The 25,342-nt window shown below is 42.2% G+C and overlaps 1 protein-coding gene across 1 annotated transcript in view; it reads left to right on the forward strand.

Moving 5' to 3' along the window:
* Positions 1 to 252: 252 nt before the first annotated feature.
* Positions 253 to 25,342, forward strand: part of MUSK (muscle associated receptor tyrosine kinase) — a 76,368-nt gene continuing 51,278 nt past the window's right edge. Inside the window, exons 1-5 of the mRNA XM_006117991.4 lie at positions 253 to 495; positions 4,182 to 4,308; positions 13,434 to 13,585; positions 14,767 to 14,894; positions 15,752 to 15,893. Coding sequence (XP_006118053.2) covers positions 354 to 495; positions 4,182 to 4,308; positions 13,434 to 13,585; positions 14,767 to 14,894; positions 15,752 to 15,893 — 691 coding nt within the window. The 5' untranslated portion in view covers positions 253 to 353. The remainder of the gene's footprint in view (positions 496 to 4,181; positions 4,309 to 13,433; positions 13,586 to 14,766; positions 14,895 to 15,751; positions 15,894 to 25,342) is intronic.

Genomic DNA, 25,342 nt, shown 5'->3' on the forward strand with positions numbered 1-25,342 from the left:
CCAAGTTGAAAGAAAATACATGTCAATGACAAACATGAGTTCTACTAGTGTTTTTACCTTGGTCTGGGATAAAGGCCTGACAATTTGCACTCTGTTCAGTCTGGTTATTGTTTTGGAAAGGCATTCGGCCATTGTAGTCCATGATCTTTGCTCAAAAGGAATTCTAAAGGGATTCACTTTCTCTTGTTTCATGAGCCCCATGTTATCGTACTGACTTAAGTGGATGCATACCAGCTGGCCACGTCCATCACTGTAGCCACGTCCGAGAATTCCTGATTATACTTAGATCCCATACACTCCATAGCAGAGTCCATTAGCTGGGGCACTTTGTAACAAACTTTGTATGGTTTAAAATGAAACTGGCAGGGAACTCAGTGCATTTACCTAAAGGAGCTGCATATGATTCTGGATTAACCATGAAAGACTTATTACACATTCCACTTGTACATATCTTCACCCTGGTGGCCTTCAGCGTGGCTGAAAAACTTCCAAAAGGTTTGTTTAAACAGCCTTCATCTTCTCTTCATATTTGTCACTGATTAAGGAATTTTTATAAGGACAATTTAGAATTTTAAGTTGCATCCTTTATGTCTTTGGTAAAAATGGTATTAATTTGACTATTTACTAAGCTGGTCATTTGTTGTCTTTAGCAGCTAATGATGAAATAATCCTGCATATCTATCTAAGATTGTTTGTTTACAAATAGCACTTAATGTCACTATAATAGACAAGGAAGTTCTTTGAGTCCAGTTTGTGTGGGATAGGTGTTTGTCATATCAAATCAAGCTACTAAGGCTTAGCTACTAACTTGCATACTTTTGTTAGGGTCAAAAGTTTTATGATACACGTGTGTGTGTATCACATATGTATTCATAATGTGTTCATATTAATATATAACTGCACATATAAATATATACAAACACATATACTTTATGTATATTATTTACATATCATTGGTATTATACACACACACACACACACACACACACACACACACACAACTCATAATTAGTTCCCCATATGAAAGTCTAAAAAATCTGTTCAGAAGATTCTGAGAGATGCAACTTTATGTAATGGAAACCGAAGATTTACCATATGAGAACCAAACTATCAGCTAAATGAAGGCTTTCTTCTTCTCATATTGGTTATTAGAACTGAATTAAAATATACCATGAACTCTTGGGAAAGGGAATATGGACCAAGAAGAAGCTGTTAGTCAGTGTTATGCCAGTAGCTTTGCCCAAGTCAAGATGAATACATACAGTCAGTGATCAGACTGTTTCACTTGCTTTCCAAATTTATTGACATGGAAATTGAACCCAAGGTATTGTGTTAAGGCAGCAACAGTAAATGAGGCTTGGGAGGTGCATGGTAGATAGTAGCAAGACTAGAGAAACAAGTAAACAAAGAGAGATAGAAGTGATTTTTCCGATACCTACCCTTTCATGAAACATCTGCACAAGATTTTCTTTTTAGGAAAGCTAAATGTCATGTTCATGTTCATGAAGGCAACCAAGTGTGCTGATAAGACCACAAAGTCATATGGTTTTTGCAGCAAAGCTGGACCAGTAATGGTCAGAGATATGCACAAGAGTAGTTCATAGTTAGAGATGTTTCACTATTTCTAAGAGTCTACACAGCTGGAATGGGCGTAAATTTTATTTTTCTGTTTACTTTGTTGGTTTAAAAACGTTTAGATTAAAAGTAAACCCCCTCTCCACAATCCAGTACACTCTGATGGACTGAACTTAGAACACTAAGGATACGTCTACATAGCACTGTTATTTCGGAGCAAATAACGTTATTTTGAAATAACAAAGTTCAGGTCTACACACAATGTCCAACTGGAGGACTTCTTACTCCAATTCCTGTAACCCTCTTTTTACAAGGATTAAGGGAAGTTGGAGGAAGAGTGCTCTATTTCGAAATAAGTTCTGTGAAGACGTGCCTAAATTTAAAATAAGCTATTTTGATTTAAGCTACGCAATTGTGTAGCTCAAGTTGCGTAGCTTATTTTGAGTTTAGCCCTGCTGTGTAGATGTACCCTCAGTAATGAACACTAGCAACATTTAATATTGACCTTGAATCCTTTTGCTACTTCCTGAACTTACAGTTGATGTCCAGGAAAATGCCACCTGAATGGCCTTAATGATGGAGAGGTTACATGTCTTGTGATTCTATTTAAAATCATAATGATACCTAAACATGTCACAGGCATTATCCTGATCTATTTTCTCCAGCACACTCAAGTCTTGGCAGTTTCTCAAACTTTGGCGCGATGAACTGTGCGTCTTTCTCAACCGATTTAAAAATTGGCAATATGGGCCAGTGTGAGTTTTCGGGCTGAGAAAGCACTGGTTCTTATCAACATTAGAACTTTTTTTATGTCAATGTCTAAATAAGCACCAGTCACTGCCATTTTAGGGAGCTCTCTTTAGCAGAAACAAAATGGTGGCACAGCCCACAAATCGTACTCCAATTGTATCAGTTGCTACCATTGTAGAAGAGAGACTTCTTATCCTGTACTAAACACCCTGCATCCTTTAAAGCAGTGCTTCTAAATGATAACCTGATGCTACTCTCTCATTTATTTTTGTTCCAGAACTATGATTTGTTCTTCACATATATGTAATTACTGACTACTATGAGTAGTGTGTGTGCAGTTATACTGAACAGAAATTTTATTAGCATGCGCTTGTCTTAGTAGCAGTTTTGAAACGTGCTGTACAATACTGTGAACCTGAGAGGTAACATTAGTATGAAGCATCTGATTCTTCTCGTTGTTATCCCAATTTTACTCCAACTGAACTGCATCCATAACTCCAACAGAATGTTATTGTACACCCAGGTAAATGAGAAAAGAGTCAGGCACAAATTCTATACTATACCATATCAATTTTCTGTCTCGTTTATACTGGAGTGTCTCACATCACCAGATGGCTTGGGTGTATTGTAATGCTCAGGAATATGTAATACAGATTGGATTGGCTAGAGAAGAAGACGACATAGTTCAGGCAAGATTTTTCCATGAAGAGACATCAACATGTACCAGACATCTCTGCAGTAAACAGAGTCTGTCTATTTAGTAATTTATGTATAGGCAGGGTCATTTTCTTTGCGGTGTTTAAAGGTTCCTGGGATTTTTCTTGCCACTCCTTCAAGTTCACTGCAGTATTTCACAGCAGAGCATCCACGGTCAGTGAAATTCCGTGTACCTAGTACAGAATGTATGTGTCTGCCAGACATACATTGAGAGGAACTGATTATGCATCTTCCGTTCCTGTGATCACCAAGCGGAGGGGAAAATAATTGAGAGGTCCTCTTTGATCTCTAACAACTATGCTCCGGCTTTTACCAACTGGCATGGAAAATGCCCTTCCAAAGATAGAGGTATTTCATTTGATGATGAGTACTTGACAATAAATGTAAATGCCAGAAATTGTATTCCATGTTTGTTAAAACCAAGAAATACAGTGGAACTGAATCAGTCTGTATTAATGACAAGGACTCCTGTATCTTGCTTTTTTGGGGGTATAAGTGGCAAGTCACCTTACACACTCAGACAGGCAAGTCAAGGAGTCCCCTTATTCCCATATATAGACCCAGCATTGCTAGTCCACACAAAGATGAGCAACGGCTGCAGAGGCCACTTGTCCCCCTTGTATAGATAGGTAGCGGGCAGAGCCTGGGATCTGATCCCCCTCCCAAAGAGTCCAGTTCAGCCTCTGCTTCTCCCTCCCTGTGCAGCTAAGTGGGCATGGAGGGAGAAGCAGAGGCTGAACTGGACTCTTTGAATCAGACCATGCTGGGATAACTTCATGATCTAACCCTTTGAGAGTTAGGAAAAACATGATCAAGAAATTGGAAAATGCCCATGGGCCCCTCACTTCAGCTGTGCTGGTGCAGGAAGCCCCGTGTGCATTGGAGGAAAATGCCGACTCACCAGTGTAGGGGGTGCAGAGAATTGCCAGCCGCTGGTCAGTTATAAATGGCCTAGTTCCATGTCAGAGAATTACTGAACGCAGGGTCAGGAGATGACCCTGCTGGGAATGTGGCGCCACATACGTTGCACAGCAGAACAGTCTCATTGGTTTGTGCCTGTGAATTCACCAGGCAGTTTGATGATTTAGCAGAAGAAACCCAAGAGTGAAGTGGCATGTTTTCTCCCCTTCCTTCTGTAGCTCCGCTTATCCACACTCCCCTGGAAACCGTGGATGCCTTAGTAGAAGAGGTCGCCAAGTTCATGTGTGTGGTGGACTCCTACCCTGAGCCAGAAATTACCTGGACACGTAACAACATTCCCATCAGGTAAGAAGGCAAACCCGAGGAAGTGCCACACATGGGCATCCTTGTACATAAGGTAGATATTACAGTGGGTCAGGAATTTTCGATCAAAACGTTTCTTCAGTGGAAAATGCAGATTCTGAAACCAAGCTCCAAATCCATTTATATGTTTTGCTATTTGGTCAGGTTGTGCTGAATTGAAACTCTTCCACTTTTAAAGCCAAATTGAAACATTTCATTTTGTGCCATTTTGAGCTGCTGAGATGACTCATGTAAACTGTAGTTTAGATGCTTCATGCCCTGGTTTACACATAATGTGCCATGTCACTTCAAGTCAAGAGAGGAGACCATGCTGTAGACCACTGGATCAGGTTGATGAGGTTCGAGGCTTTCTTCAGACAACTGAGAGAAGCTTTCAGATCATAGGCCCTGGTTCTCATGGGGGACTTTAATCATCCTGACATCTGTTGGGAGACCAATACAGCAGTACACAGAAAATCCAGGAAGTTTTTGGAGAATGCTGGGGATAACTTCTTGGTACAAGTGCTGAAGGAACCGACCAGGGGCCATGCACAGCTTGACCTGATGCTTACAAACAGGGAGGAACTAGTAGGGGAAGTAGAGGTGGGTGACAACCTGGGAAGCGGTGATCATGAGATGGTAGATTTCAGGTTCCTGACCAAAGGAAGAAAGGAGAGTAGCAAAATACACATCCTGAACTTCAGAAGAGCAGACTTTGACTTCCTCAGAGAACTGATGGGCAGGATTCCCTGGGATGCTTACATGAAGGGGAAAGGAGTCCAGGAGAGCTGGCAGTATTTTAAAGAAGCCTTATTAAAGGCACAGGAAGAAACCATCCTGATGCACAACAAGAAAAGCAAATATGGTAGGCGACCAGATTGGCTTACTGGGGAAATCCTGGGTGAGCTTAAACACAAAAATGAAGCTTACAAGAAGTGGAAACTTGGACAGATAACTAGGGAAGAGCATAAATATATTGCTCGAGAATGCAGGGGAGTTATCAGGAAGGTGAAAGCACAACTGGAATTGCAGCTAGCAAGGGATGTGAAGGATAACAAGAAAGGTTTCTATAGGCATGTTAGCAAGAAGTGGGTGATCAGAGAGGCTGCGGGGCCCTTACTGGATGAAGGAGGTAACCTAGTGACAGGTGATGTGGGAAAAGCTGAAGTACTTAATGCTTTCTTTGCCCCTGTCTTCACGGAGAAGGTCAGTTTCCAGACTAATGTACTAGGCAACGCAGTATGGGTGGACAGCCCATGGTAGGGAAAGAACAAGTTAGGAACTTTAGAAAAGCTAAACATACACAAATCCATGGGCCCGGATTTAATGCATCCAAGGGTACTGAGGAACTTGGCAAATGTCATTGTGGAGCCTTTGGCCATTATCTTTGAAAACTCATGGAGATTGGGAGAGATCCCAGATGATTGGAAAAAGGCAAATGTAGTGCCCATCTTTAAAAAAGGGAAGGAGGACAATCCAGGGAACTACAGTCCAGTCAGCCTTACCTCAGTCCCTGGAAAAATCATGGAGGGGATCCTCCAGGAATCCATTTTGAAGCACTTGGAAGAGAGGAAAGTGATCAGGAATAGTCAACATGGATTCACGAAGGGCAAGTCGTGCCTGACCAATCTGATTAGCTTCTATGATGAGGTAACTGGCTCTGTGGATATGGGAAAGTCAGTGGATGTGATATACCTTGACTTTAGCAAGGCTTTTGATACCGTCTCCCACAATATTCTTGCCAGCCAGTTAAGGGAATACGGATTGGATAAATGGACTATAAAATGGATAGAAAGCTGGCTAGGCTGATGGGCCCAATGGGTAGTGATCAACAGCTCAATGTCATGTTGGTGGTTGGTTTCTAGCGGAGTGCCCCAAGGATTGGTTCTTGGTCCGGTTTTGTTCAATATCTTTATCAATGACCTGGATGAGGGGATAGATTGCACCCTCAGAAAGTGTGCAGATGACACTAAGGGTACGTCTAGACTACATGCCTCTGTCACCAGAGGCATGTAGATTAGGCTACCCAACATAGTAAAATGAAGCGGAGATTTAAATAATTGCAACTTCATTTAAATTTACATGGCTGCCACACTGAGCCGACAAACAGCTGATCAGCTGTTTGTCGGCTCAGCGCGATAGTCTGGACGCGCGGGTGTCGACATCAAAGGTGTTTGTCAACCACCCAGGTAAGCCTCCTGGGGTGAGGTTTACCTGGGTGGTCGACAAATACCTTTGGTGTCGACACCTGCGCATCCAGACTATCGCGCTGAGGCATGCTGAGGTGACAGAGGCATATAGTCTAGACGTACCCTAAGCTAGGGGGAGAGGTAGATACGCTGGAGGGCAGGGATAGGGTCCAAAGTGACCTAGACAGATTAGAGGATTGGGCCAAAAGAAATCTGATGAGGTTCAACAAGGACAAGAGTAGAGACCTGCACTTGGGACGGAAGACTCCCAAGCATTGTTTCAAGCATTGCTAAGTAGCAGTTCAGCAGAAAAGGACCTGGGATTCCAGTGGATGAGAAGCTGGATATGAGTCAACAGTGTGCCCTTGGAGCCAGGAAGGCTAATGGCATATTAGGGTGCATTAGGAGGAGCATTGCCAGCAGATCTAGAGAAGTGATTATTCCCCTTTATTCGGCTCTGGTGAGGCCACATCTGGACTATTGTGTCCAGTTCTGGGCCCCCCACTATAGAAAGGATGTGGACGCATTGGAGAGGGTCCAGCAGAGGGCAACCAAAATGATTAGGGGGCTGGAGCGTATGACCTATGAGGAGAGACTGAGGGATTTGGGTTTGTTTAGTCTGCAGAAGAGAAGAGTGAGGGGGGATTTGATAGCACCCAACATATTCAATGAAGCGGGGATTTAAATATCCCCAGCTTCATTAAAATAAAAATGGCCACTGCGCTGTGCCGGCTCAGCTGATTGTCGGCACAGTGCGGCAGTCAAGATGCGGATCAGTTGACAGGGAAAGCCTTTGTCGACCACTCCCTTATGCCTCGTGATGATGGTGCTAGAAACCCCAAAAGGTACATGGCAGAAATGAGATCATTGTTCTGCTCCTTTCCATGTTGGCCAACAGGAGAGGTCGACAAAGGCTTCCCCTGTCGACTGATCTGCGTGTTGACTGCTGCGCTGTGCCAACAATCAGCTGAGCCGGCACAGCGCAGTGGCCATTTTTATTTTAATGAAGCTAAGGATATTTAAATCCCCGCTTTATTGACTATGTTGGGTAGCCTATTTTACATGCCTCTGTTGTCAGAGGCATATAGTCTAGACATACCCAAGGGGATGCAGATTAATGTAGAATCAAACCAAAACTCAGCGTCAATTCAGTTCAACCATTCAAACTGAAACATTTTGATTCTAGAATGTCACAACATTTCATTTGGTAGGGAGTGTTGAAACAAAATGTTTTGAATCAAAATTTCTAGGCTATTTCCATAGCATGAAAGGTGTGGCTTTTTTGACTTCTTACCTCAAGTTGGGATTAAAACAAATTTTGTAATACAAGAATTTTCTGCAGGATGGAAATTCTGATTTCCTACCAGCTCTGCTAAAATGTAACACTGAGGAACACAGCAGGGTGTAAAATGTGGAGGGTTGAGTTGAAAACTATAGATGAAAAGTACTAGCAGAGAGTCAAGTATGTTCCCCTTTAGCATGTCCTTGATAGAACAGCAGTGTCACAAGATGTGATCCTGTAAGCGGGAAATAAATGATGTTACCTGTTGTGATTCTAAACAAAATATTGGATCAGATTGTTTGGCAGGAGAATCACGTGTTTTCCCACGAAACAAGAGGTTTGTGATAGCAGAAAGAAACTGCCTTAGTGCATTTTGGTGAAAGTTTCTCACGGGGAGAGATGTGAACAGAAACACATGTGCAGGGGTTCTGTATGTTAGAAATCAGCACAGATGGGATGTATTAGCGGGTGTTTTTAAGGAATGCTCCGTGCATGGTAGCTGAGTACGCTATTCCACTTTGTGGAACAGATGGGGCAAATAAAGGTATTTATATATGCTTCGTAGGGTTGTTATCCAGGTTCCTGGAGCCATATCTCCATTAAATATCTTTGCAGACATCTACCTGCACCAGTGCTTGCCAGATTTTGTGCACAAATCAGGGTGGCTTTTAGTCTCTACACCCTGGGGGAAAACTAGCTCAGTGATTTGAGCATTGGCATGCTAAATCCAGGATTGTGAGCTCAATCCTTGAGGGGGCTAGTTAGGGACCTGGGGCAAATCTCTCAGGGTATGTCTACACTACAAAGTTAGTTCGAACTAACTTTAATAGGCGCTACACTAGCGCTCCGCTAGTTCGAATTTGAATCGAACTAGCGGAGCGCTTAGTTCGAACTAGGTAAACCTCTTTTTACGAGGATTAAGCCTAGTTCGAACTAGCTAGTTCGAATTAAGGGGTGTGTAGCCCCTTAATTCGAACTAGTGGGAGGCTAGCCCTCCCCAGGTTTCCCTGGTGGCCACTCTGGCCAACACCAGGGAAACTCTATGCCCCCTTCCCGGCCCCGGACCCCTTAAAGGGGCACGGGCTGGCTACGGTGCCCGTGCCAGGTGCAAGCCTGCCAGCACCCAGCCAGCAGACCCTGCACCTGGCATGGATCGAGCCACCCACCCAATGTCCCCCAGCCCACCCCCTCTTCCCGGGACCAGGCTGGCGGCTCCTGGGAGCTTGCCCTGGACCGCAAGAGGCAGGCACCTGCCTGGGCTAGTGCGGACATCGTGGACCTCGTCCACGATCTCCGCACTAGGCACAGGAAAGTGGCCGGCTAGGGCAGGAGAGCTGCCAGCCTGGCCACCCAGGAGCAGGTGTGCATGAAAATCAAGGGGGTCCACTGAGACCCCCGACCCTGAGCCCTGAGCTTACAATGGCCATCCTGGGTCAGACCAAAGGTCCATCTAGCCCAGTAGCCTGTCTGCCGACAGCAGCCAACCCTAGGTACCCTGGAGGGGATGGACCGAAGACAGTGACCAAGCCATTTGTCTCGTGCCATCCCTCTCCAGCCTTCCACAAACTTTGGGCAGGGACACCACTCCTACCCCCTGGCTAATACCACTCCATGGACCCAGCCTCCATGACTTGATCTCACTTCCCTTTAAACTCTGTTCTAGTTGTAGCCTTCAAAGCCTCCTGCAGCAAGGAGTTCCCCAGGTTAACTATTTGCTTTGGGAAGAACAACTTTCTCTTACTAGTTTGAAGCCTGCTACCCATTCCTTTCCTTTGGTGTCCTCTAGTCCTTCTTTAGGGGAACTCATGAAGAACTTTTATGAATGCACCCTCTCCACCCAACCCCTGCTTTTAGAGACCTCTATCCTGTCCCCGCTCCATCTCCTCTTTTCTAAGCTGAACAGTCCCAGTCTCTGTAGCCTCTCTTCATCTGGGACCTGTTCCCAACCCCTGATCATGTTAGTTGCCCTCCCCTCTCCCAGCCTTTCTCTTCCCCTCTCCCACCTCCTTTTCCCTGTCTCCCCCAGTTTTGTTCAATAAAGACAGAGTCAATGTTGGAAGAAACGTAATCTTTATTTTGTACATCAATAAGAAGGGGGGCTAGGGAAGGGTAAGTGGAAGGAGGTGAGGGAGGAATGGGGTACGAGCCCCCGATGGGGAGGACTGGGCTGGCTCTGCGGGCTTCTGGGGGTGGAAGCTCTCCTGCAGCCCCCCAATTATCAGAGGAACAGTTGAGCACTCAATGGAGTTGTGGCTATTCAACACCTCTAAAAATCATGTCTTTGAAAATTAGAGAATAAAGCCACCATCCTCAAAGGCATTTAGGTGCTTTCAATTGATTTCAAATGGAAGATAGGTGCCTAATGATCTTTGAGGATCTAGGTCTACATGACTTGCTTGAAGTCACCTAGGAAATCAGCGTCAGGCAGACAGAAACAGAGCTCCTGACTCTTATTTCTGCACTTTAGCCATTAAACTGTCCTTCCTGGGCATTTGTATCTTTCACTTTACTTTGTAAACACCTACGTTTTCCTGGGGAGAAAGAGAAAAGGCAGCTAATTGGGAACCTGAAACCATTTATTGGCAGTTATGAGCATGGCAACGTGTGCTACAATGGTTTATTTAAATAAAATAAAAACTTTCCAGAAAACCATAAAAAGTTTCCATTTTCTCACCTCCTGCTCCATTGTCCAACCTAAACAGTAGTGTGGAAGCTTTCCTAGTACTCAGACAGCCAAGATAGTTTTATAACTCTGGCAAGGCAGTTCTGGTAACATGTCTAATTCTCAGTAAACCCACTGAAGTGTAGCTATTCATGACATGTATTTGGCCAGCATATAGATCATACTGCAAAACTTAGTTTGAGGAAATTGCTCTCCCTGAAAAGTACTGCTTTAGCCTCACAACATCTTCCACTACGGCGGGTGCAGTCTCCAAAACAAATACACCAAATCACACACCTATTCTACAATGCATCTGGGCTGATTGTATCAGGCTATGTGCTGTTTCAGCTATGTATTAGGGATTCGTTGATTAACCGATAAGCAAACACTTATAGGTTAATGCTACAGACTACATGCATTTCCCCCCCCCCCCCCCCCCACTCCCTTGCCAGTAAATGTTTTAGTAGACTGGAAGGCAGTCCAGCTCAGTCCTGGCTCACGCCGGGTCTGGGATCTACCCCCACTGTGTCTCTGCATTTAAAGTGCATTAGGAGCCAGGCAGGCAGGCAGCCCAGCTCAGTTCTGGTATCAGAGGCAGCAGTGCGGGACAACAGGCAGCCAGCCTGCAAGGTGAGCTGTTTTTCAAACTGGCTCCCCTCACAGATCAGCTCCTACCTGGCGCCCTGCGCTGCTGCCTCTGATACAGAGGTAGCAGCACGGAGTGGCAGGGGACTCCTCACTGGCTGCCAGCCCCACCCACAGAGACTATAGACTAGTCGAGTAACCACTAAAAATCCATGAGGTTACTCAACTATTCAGTTAGCCTATATTTAACATCCTTACTTTGTATTTCCTGTCCCGTATGGGAGCAGCTTTTGCCTGCCGATTTTAAGCTCCCAGAATAGGGGTTTGATTATTTGCTCAACACAGCTCTCCTGCCATACTGCTCTTCTGTTGAGCTGTGAATCAATGGCACTGTATGAGCAATTATTATTTTTATTTAAGTACAAAAATCTGTGATGTACCAGTGTCCTTGGATAGCCATAAGGAAAGCAGTACATGAAGGAAAATATTATAAAAAAATCAATGATTATCATATCAAATATCATATCATACCAATGACAGCCATCCCAAATATATCTCCTGAATGCTATTGCTAAACTGGGTTTTTATTTTGCTCTCATTTAGAAATAAATGGCAGTGCTTAGGCTGACAACAGTAAATACAGAATCAGGGTCTTACACAACATGAAGTATCAAACCTTGATCCCTTTGAAATCTATAGTAAATTTCCTATTGGCTACATTGGGGGTCCAGATTTCACTCACTTCCTTCACTTCAATGGAGTTACACAGCATAGGGAGATCTCCCAATGCTTTAGGTAAACCACCTCCGTGAGGGGAGTAGCTTACAGCATTGGGAGCCTGTTTACACTGGCGCTTTCCAGTACTTTAACTTGCTGGGCTCAGGGTGGGAGGATTTTTTCACACCCCGGTGTGAGAAAGTTACAGTATAGTAACTTGCCATTGTAGACAAACCTACAGGAGCAATTGAGAGCAGATATGGCTCCTTTTGCTGAAAGGTGTGTTTAGAGGTATCTAACTTCACTTTGGAAAGCTGAGCCTATAGAATCTTAAATGAGGAATTTAGACTTATAGTGCAAAATGTTTTATTACTAAAAAACAGCAAATAAGTCTTTTGGAGGGTTGAATGTTCAAGGAAGACTCATCCCTCATTTCAGTAACATTTGTCAGAGCTTAAGGCTACTTTCATGAGTGCAGTTGTAAACAGTCACAAAAAGATGTAACACTCAGAATCTGATGGAGATACGATATTTGACGCAAGCAGGAAAAATCTTGCACCATGAAACGGACTCCAAAAATTGTTTTATTTTTCAGATTTGCAAAAGTGCCCCTTCTTCTCCCCTAAGAATTTTTCATTGTTACACAATTCAGCAATACTTAGAGTAGCAGGCTACTTTCCCCTTCCAGGACACAAAACTCTTCACAGCTTTGTGGAGCCCTGAGGAATTTTATTTCCTTCTCTATGGCAGGTGGGCCAGAGCTGGATGGTACATTTTTTCTCATGACAAATTACATTCCCCCCCTCCCCCAATTTTTCTCTGTTTCAAAACAAAACAAAAACTGTTTTGGATGCCAAAATCTTAAAATGGCTTGACTTTTTCTTGATCAATACCCATTGGTTTTTTTTAACAAAACAAACATGTTTTCACAAAAATTTCCTCAACCCCCCCACACCTCTAGCCTCCTGCCCTGAGTCCCCCACATCCCCAAGTCCTGCCCTGACTACTGCACCCCCACACTGCCAGCTCCCTGCCCTGAAGGACCCTGGCAACACTGGGTAAGTCTTCTAGTTTTAAATAAGAAGCAGGCAGCAGTACCACCCATCAATGTAAACAAACTTCTTTGTCTTAGCAAGTGGCTGAACAAGAAGTAAAACTGAATGAAGTTGTAGGCTTTGGTTTTACATTGTTTTGGTTTTGAGTGCAGTTATGGAACAACAAAAATTATTAAGTTAAATTTTCACGATAAAAGGATTGCAGCACAGTATTTGTTCGAGGTGAACTGAAAAATACTATTTCTTGTCTATTATTTCTACAGTGCAAACATTAGTAATAATAATATAAAAGGAGCACATTACTGTTTGTATTCTGTGTTGTAATAGAAATCAATATATTTGAAAATGGAGAAAAATATTCAAAATTAATAAATTTCAATTGGTGCTCTATTGTTTAACTGTGCAATTAATTTTTTAAACTAATCATGTGAGTTAACTGCAGTTAAATCGACTGCCCGAATAAATACCACAGATTAGATAGAAAGAAGACTGTTCAGAACTGCTACTAAAACTGGTGTCACTAAACACTGAAACGTGTCACCAATTGAGAAATGATGAGAAAAAAGCAAAACTTGTAATGAGTCCTGATTTACACTGTGCACCTCATGCTCTTGTTACCATGTCACTGTATCCTGCAGGCTGTTTGATATGCGGTATAGCATACAAGAAAACGGGCAGCTCCTGACCATTCTTAGCGTAGAGGACAAAGACGATGGAGTGTACTGCTGCTCTGCTGACAATGGAGTTGGAGTGCCTGCAAAAAGCTGTGGGGCTTTACAGGTGAAAATGAGTAAGTGTGTGTGTGTGTGGGGGGGGGGGGGGGGGGGGGAGGGGTATCACTGAGTGGACAATAAAAGCTTGTCTCACTTTGTGAATTAATCTAGCAGGCACTTAGGTCTCCATTCTGCTGCTATTTGGGGACATGGTCCACTTTTGCACAATAAGGGCAATTTAAAGTATACTGGATGTACGTTTTTGTATGTCTGTATGAACACATCTGGTTTTGCATAGCGTTTCTACATCTGGCAAATGCAGTCAGTGTTTCATGCATGGAAGGGACCATATTTGGGTCTTTGTTTATGCAAATTTGTTGACCATGTTCTTGTTCTGACTATTCAATCCTTAATACACCCCCAGCTATATACAGAAAATACTAGAAATCTTTACAGTACCTGAACGGGAATGCGAGAGAAAAACAATTAGCTATTCAAGCTTTATGCACCAAATTTAATTATAATGCTACGTTCCTTGTGACTCTCAAAACCGTAAGGTAGGGCAGGTTTATCTTTCCTGATGGACATCTGCGTAAGACTCTTATAATACTTCACCGACCAAAAAGGCTATTCTCCCATCCTCCTTCCAGCTGACATTTTTCGCTATGGAGATTAATAATCCTCAGCAACTCCCTAATCTTAAAATTCATCCCCAGTGGAGGGAAGGATGCCTCTACTATTTGGGTGAAGCTCCCCAGCTCAACAGCAATGTGATGACAATCTTTCCACCCACTGCAGATGGACACAGGAGTGGCCATATTCCCCTCTAAATGGCATAACTCACCATTCTGAAGCCCCTACAATGGCAGGTTCAATTTTTTTTTAAAACTGACCGCAAAGAAATCTGAGCACCTGCATCCACTTTAACAACCTTTGTGTGAATCAGATGGCTGGGTCTTGTTTATCATTTCAGGTCACACTGGTATGTGAATTCACATGTAGCCAGATCCCCCTGACTAAAAATCTGAAGAAGCTTATTACAGTAAATACCTGAAATATATTGTGCTCATGGAAATATTATGCCTGCAATGTTCTAAACTGAAAAGACAATGTCAGATTTTAAAAAAAGTCATGGATCAAACCTTAGCTAGTGTGAAGAGGAAAGCAGAGAGGGATGGAGAGGAAGAGTCTGTTTAATAGTATATTTGAAATGTGTTTATTGTCTGTTGTTCAGATTTAATTTTGGCTTTTTTTTTAGAACCTAAAATAACTCGTCCTCCTGTAAATGTAAAAGTAATAGAAGGATTAAAGGCTGTTCTCCCTTGCACTACAATGGGGAATCCCAAACCTTCTGTCTCATGGATCAAGGGAGAAACTGTTCTAAGAGTGAGTACAGAATGACATGAATATATAGCATAGATGCTAAAAATACATCATCAATCCAAGCACTTGTCAGTTCTACTCGATAAACATATAGAGAAATACAGACGTCATGTAAATGACAAAAGGTTTTGGTTAGGGATAATTTTACTTAGAGAGAAATTCTCAAAAAAAATGCTATATCTCATTTTCAAATTACTAGTAGATCTGGCCTAATACAAGTTGAACCCCTCTAGTCTGGCATCGAACCAGAGAACTTGACAAATCAAGGGAGGTTAATATTGTCTAGCAGCATTACGAACACTTCCACTGCTTACTGGTCTCTCTAATTAGGTAAATTAGAGCTAAATAACAGCACAGAACACCGAGAGTCAGGACTAGTGGCTATAAACAAATCTTATTGGACCTCTGGAAACTTGGCCACCCATGATAAGTAGACATCTAGCTAATTAAAATCATGCTGGACCATGGATGTTGCTGGACCAGAGAGTATCAGGCTAGGGAGATTCAATGTGTACAGCCAAAAAGAGTTTGTGAATCTAATTGTGAATAAAACAAACTGATCTTCTATGCAAATATTTATTCACAAGCTTTTTTAAATTATTCACTTATTTGCAAAAATGTGGCTAAGTGAATAACTTGAACAGTACAAACTAAACTTACTGGCCTAGAGGACCAACTCTAGTTCTTAATTCATAGGACTGTACAAATAATTCTTATACAAAGGAAGCATTACTTCTAGCACTTCTAGTTTCTGTAGGACAGTCCATGTAGTAAATGAAAGCTTCTATTTGTTTGACCTAACAAGTTACAAGTATATTAATTTTTTCCTTTCCCAACTCCCCCCTTGCCATCCATGGAAGGACAATGCTCGAATTGCTGTTCTGGAGTCGGGGAGTTTAAGGATCCATAACGTTCAAAGAGAAGATGCGGGGCATTATCGCTGTGTTGCAAAGAACAGCCTGGGCACAGCCTACTCGAAACCTATCACAATGGATGTGGAAGGTAAGTGACTCTCATACCCAGACTATCAGCATTTAAAGGTCTCAGAGGGATAGCCGTGTCAGGCTGTAACTAAAAAATTTTCAGACGTGCACAACCCAATTTCAAGTTAAATAAATGGGACCTAAATAGTGTCATTCAAAAGTATACGTTAAAGGGGGTGCAAAAGGCTAGAGAAGGGCAAGCAAAACAAAACAAACACCCTCATGTTGAGAATATTGGCTCTGAGCCCATGAGGGAAAGAAAAGCAAAGGAAACAAACCAGCAAGTGCATTTATTTTTTGTTGCTTGCTGATAGTGAAAGTGATGATTTGTGGAGGTTTCTGCAGATCCTTTGCCATCATGGGAATTTTGGCTATGTAAAGACTACAGGCTTTGCCCTACAGAGAAATAAGTACTTGGTGTATCTCCCTGTTCTTTGTCAAGCCATGTAGTGGTTTGTAAAATTTCACCCGTGTTCTAACCTCTATGTTTCTAGCTTGACCAGACTGGGGAATGCTGGCACCCCAGAGAGATTCCAAGTGTCTGCTGCATGCTCACTCAGGCTATGTCTAGACTTCAGGCTTCTTGTGCAAGAAGCTTTTATCAGGAGAGATCTTCCGCAAAAACTTCTTGCGCGTCCACATTGCAAAAGCGCATCGGAAAAGCGATGTGCTTTCACAAAAGAGAGCATCCAGACTGCATGGATGCTCTCTCGAAAGTAAGCTCTGATTGCTATGCACAGAATAGCCCCCAGGGCACCTGTGCTTTTTCCTCTTTTTGCACAAAACCCCCTTTTCCTCGTCCATACACAACTTTTTGAGAAAGAGCTCACACCTTTTTGTGGAAAACCCCTCTCTGTTCTTTCGATTTTTGGGGGCAAAAATGCGCTTGAGGTGTGGACACTCTGCAATTTTTTTGGAAAAACAGCCATTTTTCTGAAAAAACCCTGTAGTATAGACATAGCCTCAGAGTTCTCCCCAGCTCAGAATGGTGCAGCGCTGGTTCTGAGCTTACTACAAAAGACTGTAGCTTTATTATTATTATGGTCACCTCCCTCTTTCTCTCCTGTTTTTTATTTAAATGGGTTGAGTCTTCAGCAAAACAGGTCAGATCTCTTGAAGGAACCTCTTTTTTTCCTCCTGCCAAATTGGACACTGATTTAATTGTGTTTGTGACTCGTGTACAGGGTGTTTGATGTCTGGTGTATATACAGCACTGTGAAACTGGTGATAGAGAGAAATAGGTGGCTTCAGAGATAAACTGAAAGAGCTAAAAGGGTGTTACAAGGAGGAGGGAGAAAATTTGTTCTCCTTGGCTTCTGATGATAGGAGAAGAAGCAATGGGCTTAAATTGAAGCAAGGGACGTTTCAGTTGGACATTAGGAAAAACTTCCTGTCATGGGAATAAATTGTGTAGGGAAGTTGTGGAATCTCTTATCACTGGAGATATTTAAGATCAGGTTGGATAGACATCTATTGGGGATGGTCTACTCTAGACAGTCCTGCCATGAGGGCAGGGGACTGGACTTGATGCTCTCTCGAGGTCCCTTCCAGTTCTAGTGTTCTATGACTTTATGAAATACATTCTGAGTTCTTGGATACTTTTAGGTCAAGCAGTGCTTTATGGTAGTCAGTGGTGGAGAAAGAGTTAATCCCATGTCTGAGCTAATCTGCATGTCCTATGCTCATTGGAACCCCATCCTGCAAAGGAGCTGTCTATTTTCCCAGTAACTTTTTGGGGCTGCATGGTTTTGAACAGCAAGCTATATTTAGCATTATGATGACATTTTTCCATAGAGGATGCAATTCAGCTCCCCAAATGCCCCACTGACTTCACTGGGAGCAGGATATGGCCCATTGTACTATGACAAGTGATTGGAGGACTGGTGTTTTCTGTCCATTTAATATTTCACTGGGCAAGTTTCTTGTACACCAGATACAGTGTACTTCAGTGTATCCGAAAGTATTAGAGATACAGTGTTTTGTTATAACTGGAGATCCAGACTTATCTAGGGTTCATATCTGGGGTTTTGGTCTGAACCATCACAGACATGCAGCCACCCAACACTTTTGGATCTGGGTCTAAATTTCTCTTCCACTGTTGAGATAAAATCCATAAGGTCCTATAAAGAATTAATTGATTACAAGAACTCATTGCTGTTCAGTGGCATTTCCTCTAAAGGGCAGGTGAGCCTATTTTAAATCTTAAAGCTCTAGGACTGTACGAGTCAGCTGCAAAGTCTGAATCTGGAATTGCATCAACATTTGGGGGCTGTGCATTAGTATTTTGTTTTGTGCCTGTTAATTCAACCAGAGGAGAATTAATCAGCAAAATCACATTGCAAAGAACTCTGCATGCATCCATTCTCTAAAACAAGAAAAATTAATGCTTAATTAATTAATGAAAGCTTATCAGTAAACTCTTCCTTCACATTCCATTCATGTATGTTATATTAACAAAGAAATACTGTTCACTAGTCTTGCTTTCCTTTTTTGGATTAAAGGTACCATAATAATATACCTCATTTCAGGTTTCAGTTTGGTTTTATTTTTTAGCTTCCAAAATCCAAAGGTACAAATCCTGCAGGGCATAAGAGTCTGTTTCTCCTTCCAGTGTTTGGGTGTAACTCCAGCAAACATTAACAAGGGTTGTGTGTGCTCACACTACTCACCCTCAAGCATTCAGGAGACTAATTTATGGCCTGGCACACACATACTAGTTGTCACTATTTTTAGTATTTTCCCGTAGGTCACAATTTAAAAATATCTCCAGGTAAATAGTAATCTAAAATGGTATGTTGCAGGCAATCAGTCCTCAGCTAGGTCAGCTCGATATATTTACTACAGTGCATTAGGGTTTAGGTAGAAAAGTAATGAAAATACTTTTTCTATATTACCTTTCCTTAAAAGAAATAAAATATTATTTTCAGCTGATATATTTATACTGCCACTCACTGAAACTACTTGGACTGTGTATTATTCATTGCTATTAAAATGTAGTTACTGGGAATGATTGGAATACTATTAACATTTAATCCCAGAGCAAATGCACATTCCGAAAGTAGTACTAATATGTTTTAATACCATGCTAAATATAGATCATGTAGATCCTGATTTTGAAAAAAGGCTCCTCTTGAGCTTCTAATTTTATGGGTTGAGTCACAATTCACAATTCACAATTTCAGGCACAATTCACAACATATACATTTCTAATTGCTTGAGGGATTAATCTAATGCCTATTGAATTCAATGGGGCTATTTAGGTGCTTAAAGGTATGCAATCCTAAAGTACCCTGGGAATCAGCACCAGACAACTTCAGGTTCTCGGAGTTGCAGAAAACTAGTGCTACGTCTACACTGCCTTTTTTTTGCGGAAGACGCAATGCAAATGAAGTGCTCATTAGCAACTTCTCGTGCTTCATTTGCATATTCTCTTCCAATCCTTTTTGCAGAAGTGGTTTTTGTGCAAAAAAAAAAAAAAAAAAAAGCAGTGTAGACAAGTCCATTTTGCGCAAAAGCCCTTTTTTGTGCAAGAACCCTTATTCCTAAAAAAATGTGATTTACAGGTTCTTGTGCAAAAGAATTTTTTTGCGCAAAATGGACCCGTCTTCACTGATTTTTTGTGTGTGTGAAAAAATCTCTTCCACAAAAAGCATCAGAAGAGAATATGCAACTGAAGCACAACCAGTTGCTTATGAGCACTTCTTTTGCATTGCCTCTTCTGCAAAAAAGAGGTTGTGTAGACGAGCCCCTAGTGCTGGATGGAGAAAGAATTAGAGTTAACTGAAAACAGTGTGTTCTTTGCACATCCACATTGGGGGAGCCAAACTGATGTGAATGAAGAGCCTGATTCTGCCTTTGTTGGAATGAAAGGCAGAATCTCATTGATGACAGTAGTTCAGGATAGAGTTGGCAGGGCTGACCCACATTTTGGCACCTGAGGCGGGGAGCTCAAATGACGCCCCCATTCCCCTTCGCTTGGGCCAAAACTTTGAAAGGTCTCAATTCTGCCTTCTTCCTGTTCTACTCCTCTCATGATACTGCTCTGCTACCTACATATGCACCAGCGGCAGGCACGATTTTCTACACTCTGGATCCTACTGGCGCCCCCCCGCACAGTCTGGCACCTGAGGCGGCCGCCTTAGTTCGCCTTATGGTAGGGCCAGCCCTGAGAGTTGGTCAATCAACACCACCACGGAAAGGTAATTTCTCCCCCTCAACATTATTTTTCTAAATAATCTATGGGAGTTTCTCCATTTCTTGAGACAAACGGGAACTTCACCCTTCCCCTATTTTGGTTTTTAGTTTTTTGTTGACCTTCCAACCCCAAAATAATGATCACCTCCCAAAAAACATTTCAGCCAAAAAAGTTGACGAGCTCTAGAGTAGGATAAAGGCCTAAATGAGGTGACGAGGGTTCCTATGGAGCCCTTCCTCATTCTGCATGGGCCTGACTGCATACTCTATCAGTGTTCAGTGCCACCAACTTTTATTTTGCAGGTGAAATACTTCCCTCTCGAAGTCCATATCAGTTTTGTCATTAATTTCAATTTGGCCAGCATTTCACCCATATATTTTATAAAAAGGACTAAAATCCGCAGACCACTTGCACTGTGCTTATGTAACACCAACAGACCCTCGGCGTCAGGCAGCAGGATCAAACCTGGGGCCTCTAGAGCTTAGTGTATGAGTCTCTGCTACATGAGCTAAAAGGCATGTTGACTTTAGTGAGTCTATTCCACAGCCTTAGCTAATTTCTCTCTAAGGATGTGTCTAGACTATATCCCTCTTTTGACAGAGGGATGTAAATTAGACACTTTGAAATTGCAAATGAAGTGGGGATTTAAATATCCCGTGCTTCATTTGCATAATTGCATAATGGCACTCTTTCAAAAAAGCACCATTTCGAAAGAAAAACCACGGTCTAGACTACAGGATCTTTCGAAAAAGCCTGCCATTTTTGTAAAGAACCGCATCTGGACCATGGTTTTACTTTCGAAATGGTGCTTTTTTGAAAGAGTGCTATTACACGATTATGCAAATTAAGCGTGGGACATTTAAATCCCCATTTCATTTGCAATTTCGAAGTGTCTGATTTACATCCCTCTGTCGAAAGAGGGATGTAGTCTAGACACAGCCTAAGTCATCTCAGTGCTACTAGAGGCAACCACATCCAGGAGGTATGTGAGTTACACTTGCAAGCACTCGCCACCCAAAAATCAAAGGGAAGTCCAAACCAATTTTCATCAAATACAACTTTTCCTTGCTCAGGACTAGCTTGCTGCCAAACCTCAGCTTTCTTCTCCCAGCCATTTCAGCACTAGACATATTCAAAACATGTTTGAAGAATTTTTTTTAACAAGACAAAAAGTCTTTATAAAAGTTTCCATTTTCAAAACTGGCTGAACAGTTTTCACACAAACTTTTGAAAATAATCCACTGAATCTGAGCCCCCAAGGATCAAACTTTCAGAAGGTCATTGAACCACTAAATACAGAGCCTTAGAACAGAAATATATATGAAAGGTTAACAATAGCTTTTGTTAATGCTCTGACTAAATGTATTTTGATATATAATGACTGCATTGTTCTCAGTAACAGAATAAGTTAATATATGTATACTACAATTCTTTGCACGTAGCTTGAAGACAGTGATTCAGGCACTGATTACACTTTATTTTGTTGGGCCAGATTCTGCAGCCATTTACACTAGCATAAATCCTAACTAGGTCCATTGAAATAAATTAAGATATTCCAGATTTAGACTTTTGCAACTGAGAGCAGAATGAGACTTAGGGTATGTCTACACTTGCCCCCTAGTTCGAACTAGGGAGGCAAATGAAGCATACCGAAGTTGCTAATGAAGCGTGATATTTAAATATCCTGCACTTGATTAGCATATTTGCGTCCGGTCTCCATTTAAAAAAGCCGGTAGCCCGAATTAACTCATCGCGTGGGGAGTAACAATTAATTCAAGGGAAGGGTTTTGGATCGGACTACCGCGTCTCCACGTGGCAAGTTAATTCAGGCTACCAGATTTTTAAAATGGAGACCGGATGCAAATATGCTAATCAAGCGCAGGATATTTAAATCCCGTGCTTCATTAGCAACTTTGGTATGCTTCATTTGCCTCCCTAGTTCGAATTAGGGGGCAAGTGTAGACATACCCTTACTGAATAAGGATAAGGGAAAAAAATAATTTGGCTCACTGACTTGAGATGAATGAGAAAAAAAAAGAACTGGGTGAATAAGAGAGAAGAATGTTAACTGAATAATTTGTTTGAAAAACACCATGAAATTTACCAAAAAAGCAATTCCAGAAATGTAATTCTACTGCCTCCAATATTGATTCTGTGGCTGTTGTGCCATCAAAATTAATATGCAGCCATACATCTGGTTCATCATAACATTTCAACTATTTTTATAATAGTTGCAGATAGACAAATGATTCCATGGAATTGAATGGTACATCCGCAAGAACACAGAGGATTTTAATCATGAATCATTCTGAGACGATGAATCATCACGTAGAGATCAAAAGGCTGCAGCTGGAATGCTCAGTACAGGCACACAAATCAGTTCACTAAAGTAAGGTTTGAAGAATTCAACCTGCCCCTCCCCATTTGAAGGAAAACTCCTGAGTGTATCAAAAACTGCATGGGTAGGTTTGAATTAATCATTATGGAGGTGGTAGAAAGGAACACAAGTGGCAAAGCATTTGTTAGGAGAGTGTTGAAAGTAACAAAGTTAGGTAAGCTGAAACAGTAACTAAGGATAAAAGGGCACAAACTATTTTTACGATTCGGGCATGGCCAGTAGTAAATTACACTGCAAGGAGACTGGAATGCAGGTGTCACTCTCTTTGTAGACATCACGGCACGCTGGAGCTTATTTTTACTGTTTCATTCCAGGGACAGTACAGATGGTCCCAAAGTAGAAGCCTTTCACACAGCCCAGGATGTTGGGGGAGGGGCTCTACCTGCACATGTAGGCAGCGTGTCCTTGCACGCATGGCTTCCCATTTACATCAGTGCAGAGTGAGGCAGGGTATGGCCCTGGCTTGTATCAAGAATACAATCCTTCGCCTTTTCCTGATAATGGGATAAATGGGGAGCATGCATAGGCCAAAAATTAGCAACATTTTCATTTGTGGTGCAGCCCTGGATGTGACAAATGCAACAGAAGTATTTCCAGACTGTGTGTGATGTATTTTCAGTGACTACACTATTAATGATATTTGCAGTGATACTTTTCCAGGCATCAGTTCTGTTACGCTGATGCTGCTAACAGGGTTGATCCAGAAAATACTGTGTTGGTAGAGCTCTCTGCAGGTGCACATTGTTACATACAGTTGAAAACCTCACCCACCCACACCCCTTCTGCAGCCCAAAGGGCTGATCTTGTGAGCATGTATTTTGCATCGTTTCACAGAGGGCATGTTCTTAAGAAGGTGATTATAACAATGATATTCTCCATAGCTGGGATGTGTCAGAATTATTAGATGCACAGGATCAGCTAAAAGACATGGGCCAAATTCGTGCCTGGTGCAAACCAACTGAAAACAATGGGGATGAGATGGTTAAGGTCAGCATCCTGACAAAGGAAGACAGGAGAGCAGGAGAACATGGACCCTAGGCTACAGAAAAGTAGACTTTGTATCCCACAGGGAACTGACGGGCAAAATCCCCTAGGAGGCTAATATGAGGAGGAAAGGAGTCCAGGAGAGCTGGCTGTATTTTAAAGATGCCTTATTGAGGGCTCAGGAACAACCTATCCTGATGTACAGAAAGAAAAGTAAATGTGGCAGGTGACCAGCTTGGCTTAACATAGAAATCTTTGCTGAGCTTAAACATAAAAAAGAAGCTCCCAAAAAGTGGAAACTTGGACAAATGACTAGGGAGGAGTATAAAAATGCTCAGTTATGCAAGGGTGTAATCAGGAAGTACAAAGCACAATTGGAGTGCAGCTAGCAAGGGATATGAAGGGTAACAAGAAGGGTTTTTACAGGCATGCTAACAACAAGAAGCAACTGAAGGAGAGGAAGGTGATCAGGAACAATCAATGTGGATTCACTTAGGGCAAGTCAGACTTGAGCAACCTAATTACCTTCTATGATGAATTTACACAATAAATAATAGAAGACATGGCAACACCAAAATGTAGCTATGCAGTAACTTTGGTGAATTCAGGCCAAGGCCAGCTGATCAAATGATCTGGGCCCCTGTATGTACAGACCCTTCTACTCCTAAATTATTGCCATCTTCTGATTTCTGTAGACGAGAGGATCGACTGCTACTCACAGCCATGCCCTCTGCTCTGTCTCTCTCACAGAGACCTTTCATCATTGGTTCTCAGCCCAAAAGACCCAGGGTCACACTGGCCTCTGATGAGACTGTTTTGCTCTACTCTGGTGCCACAAAGAAACCTTAACGCTGACAATACAGCACAGCACAGAAGAGCTCCAACTGGTGTAGAGTGGCATAGTCATTCTACATACATTAGAGTATGCTAAAATTCAACAACTCCTGGTTCATCTAATGGTCCCCAGAGATTGCAACAAGCCAGCATACATTTGGGTAGCCCCAAAGCAGCTTTAATTTATACCAGAAACCATGTAAGGAGAGGTAGACAGAAAGAGCCAGAGGAACCTTCTTTATATTTTTGTAAGGATGTTTCAGGCCAGGGTATTTGAATTGATCCAGGTCTAATTTAGGCTGAATCCATCCCTGGCTGTAAAGCCATGTTAGTCCCATATTTTTTGAATTAATGGTGGACTCAGATGTTCAAGTAAATTCAACAAATTAAAGAAAAAGCTTGGTCATTTTGATCTTTAAAAACAAACAGTCATTCATATATCTGCAGCATTTGAACTTAATACACTTCTGAAGTAACCTTGTATGATAAATTTAGCCCTTGAGGTAGTGCATCTGCTAATTACACAATCATAACAGCCATACTTGAATTTGGCATATGGCTGCCATCGCATTTTTTTAGTATCACTTTCTGTACAGATTCAAAACCCTCTAGGGAAAAGGAGGTCCTCTTTGGACACATGGAGAAAGGGATAAAGAGAAGATGGTTCAAGAATGCTCCCCTTGTGCTGTATATCTCGCACTCTTAAAAAAATAATAGCGTAAAAAAAACCTCCTAAGGACTTAATATAGCTATGAAGTAAACATTTAGAGACTGTTTATTTGAAAGCAAATTAATGTGTAAAATCCCTGAATGACATTTCTGTCTCCTGGAAAAAGAAGAGCCCATGTTTCATCAAAACTGTCTACCCAGAGGAGCCAACAGCTTGTCAGAATCTGCTGCCACTGAGAGCCATGCCACCTGTTCTGTCTGATCTGACTGCCTCTGGTGGCAGTTTTAAGGGCCCAGGGCCCTTTGAACCACTGGACCCTCTGTCTCTCCCATCTGGGCAGCGGGCCTGTGCCTCCCATATCTTCTCAACTGCTGAATGCCCTACCTG

The sequence above is a fragment of the Pelodiscus sinensis genome, chromosome 6, assembly GCF_049634645.1.
Source record: "Pelodiscus sinensis isolate JC-2024 chromosome 6, ASM4963464v1, whole genome shotgun sequence".
Lineage (NCBI taxonomy): Eukaryota > Metazoa > Chordata > Testudines > Trionychidae > Pelodiscus > Pelodiscus sinensis.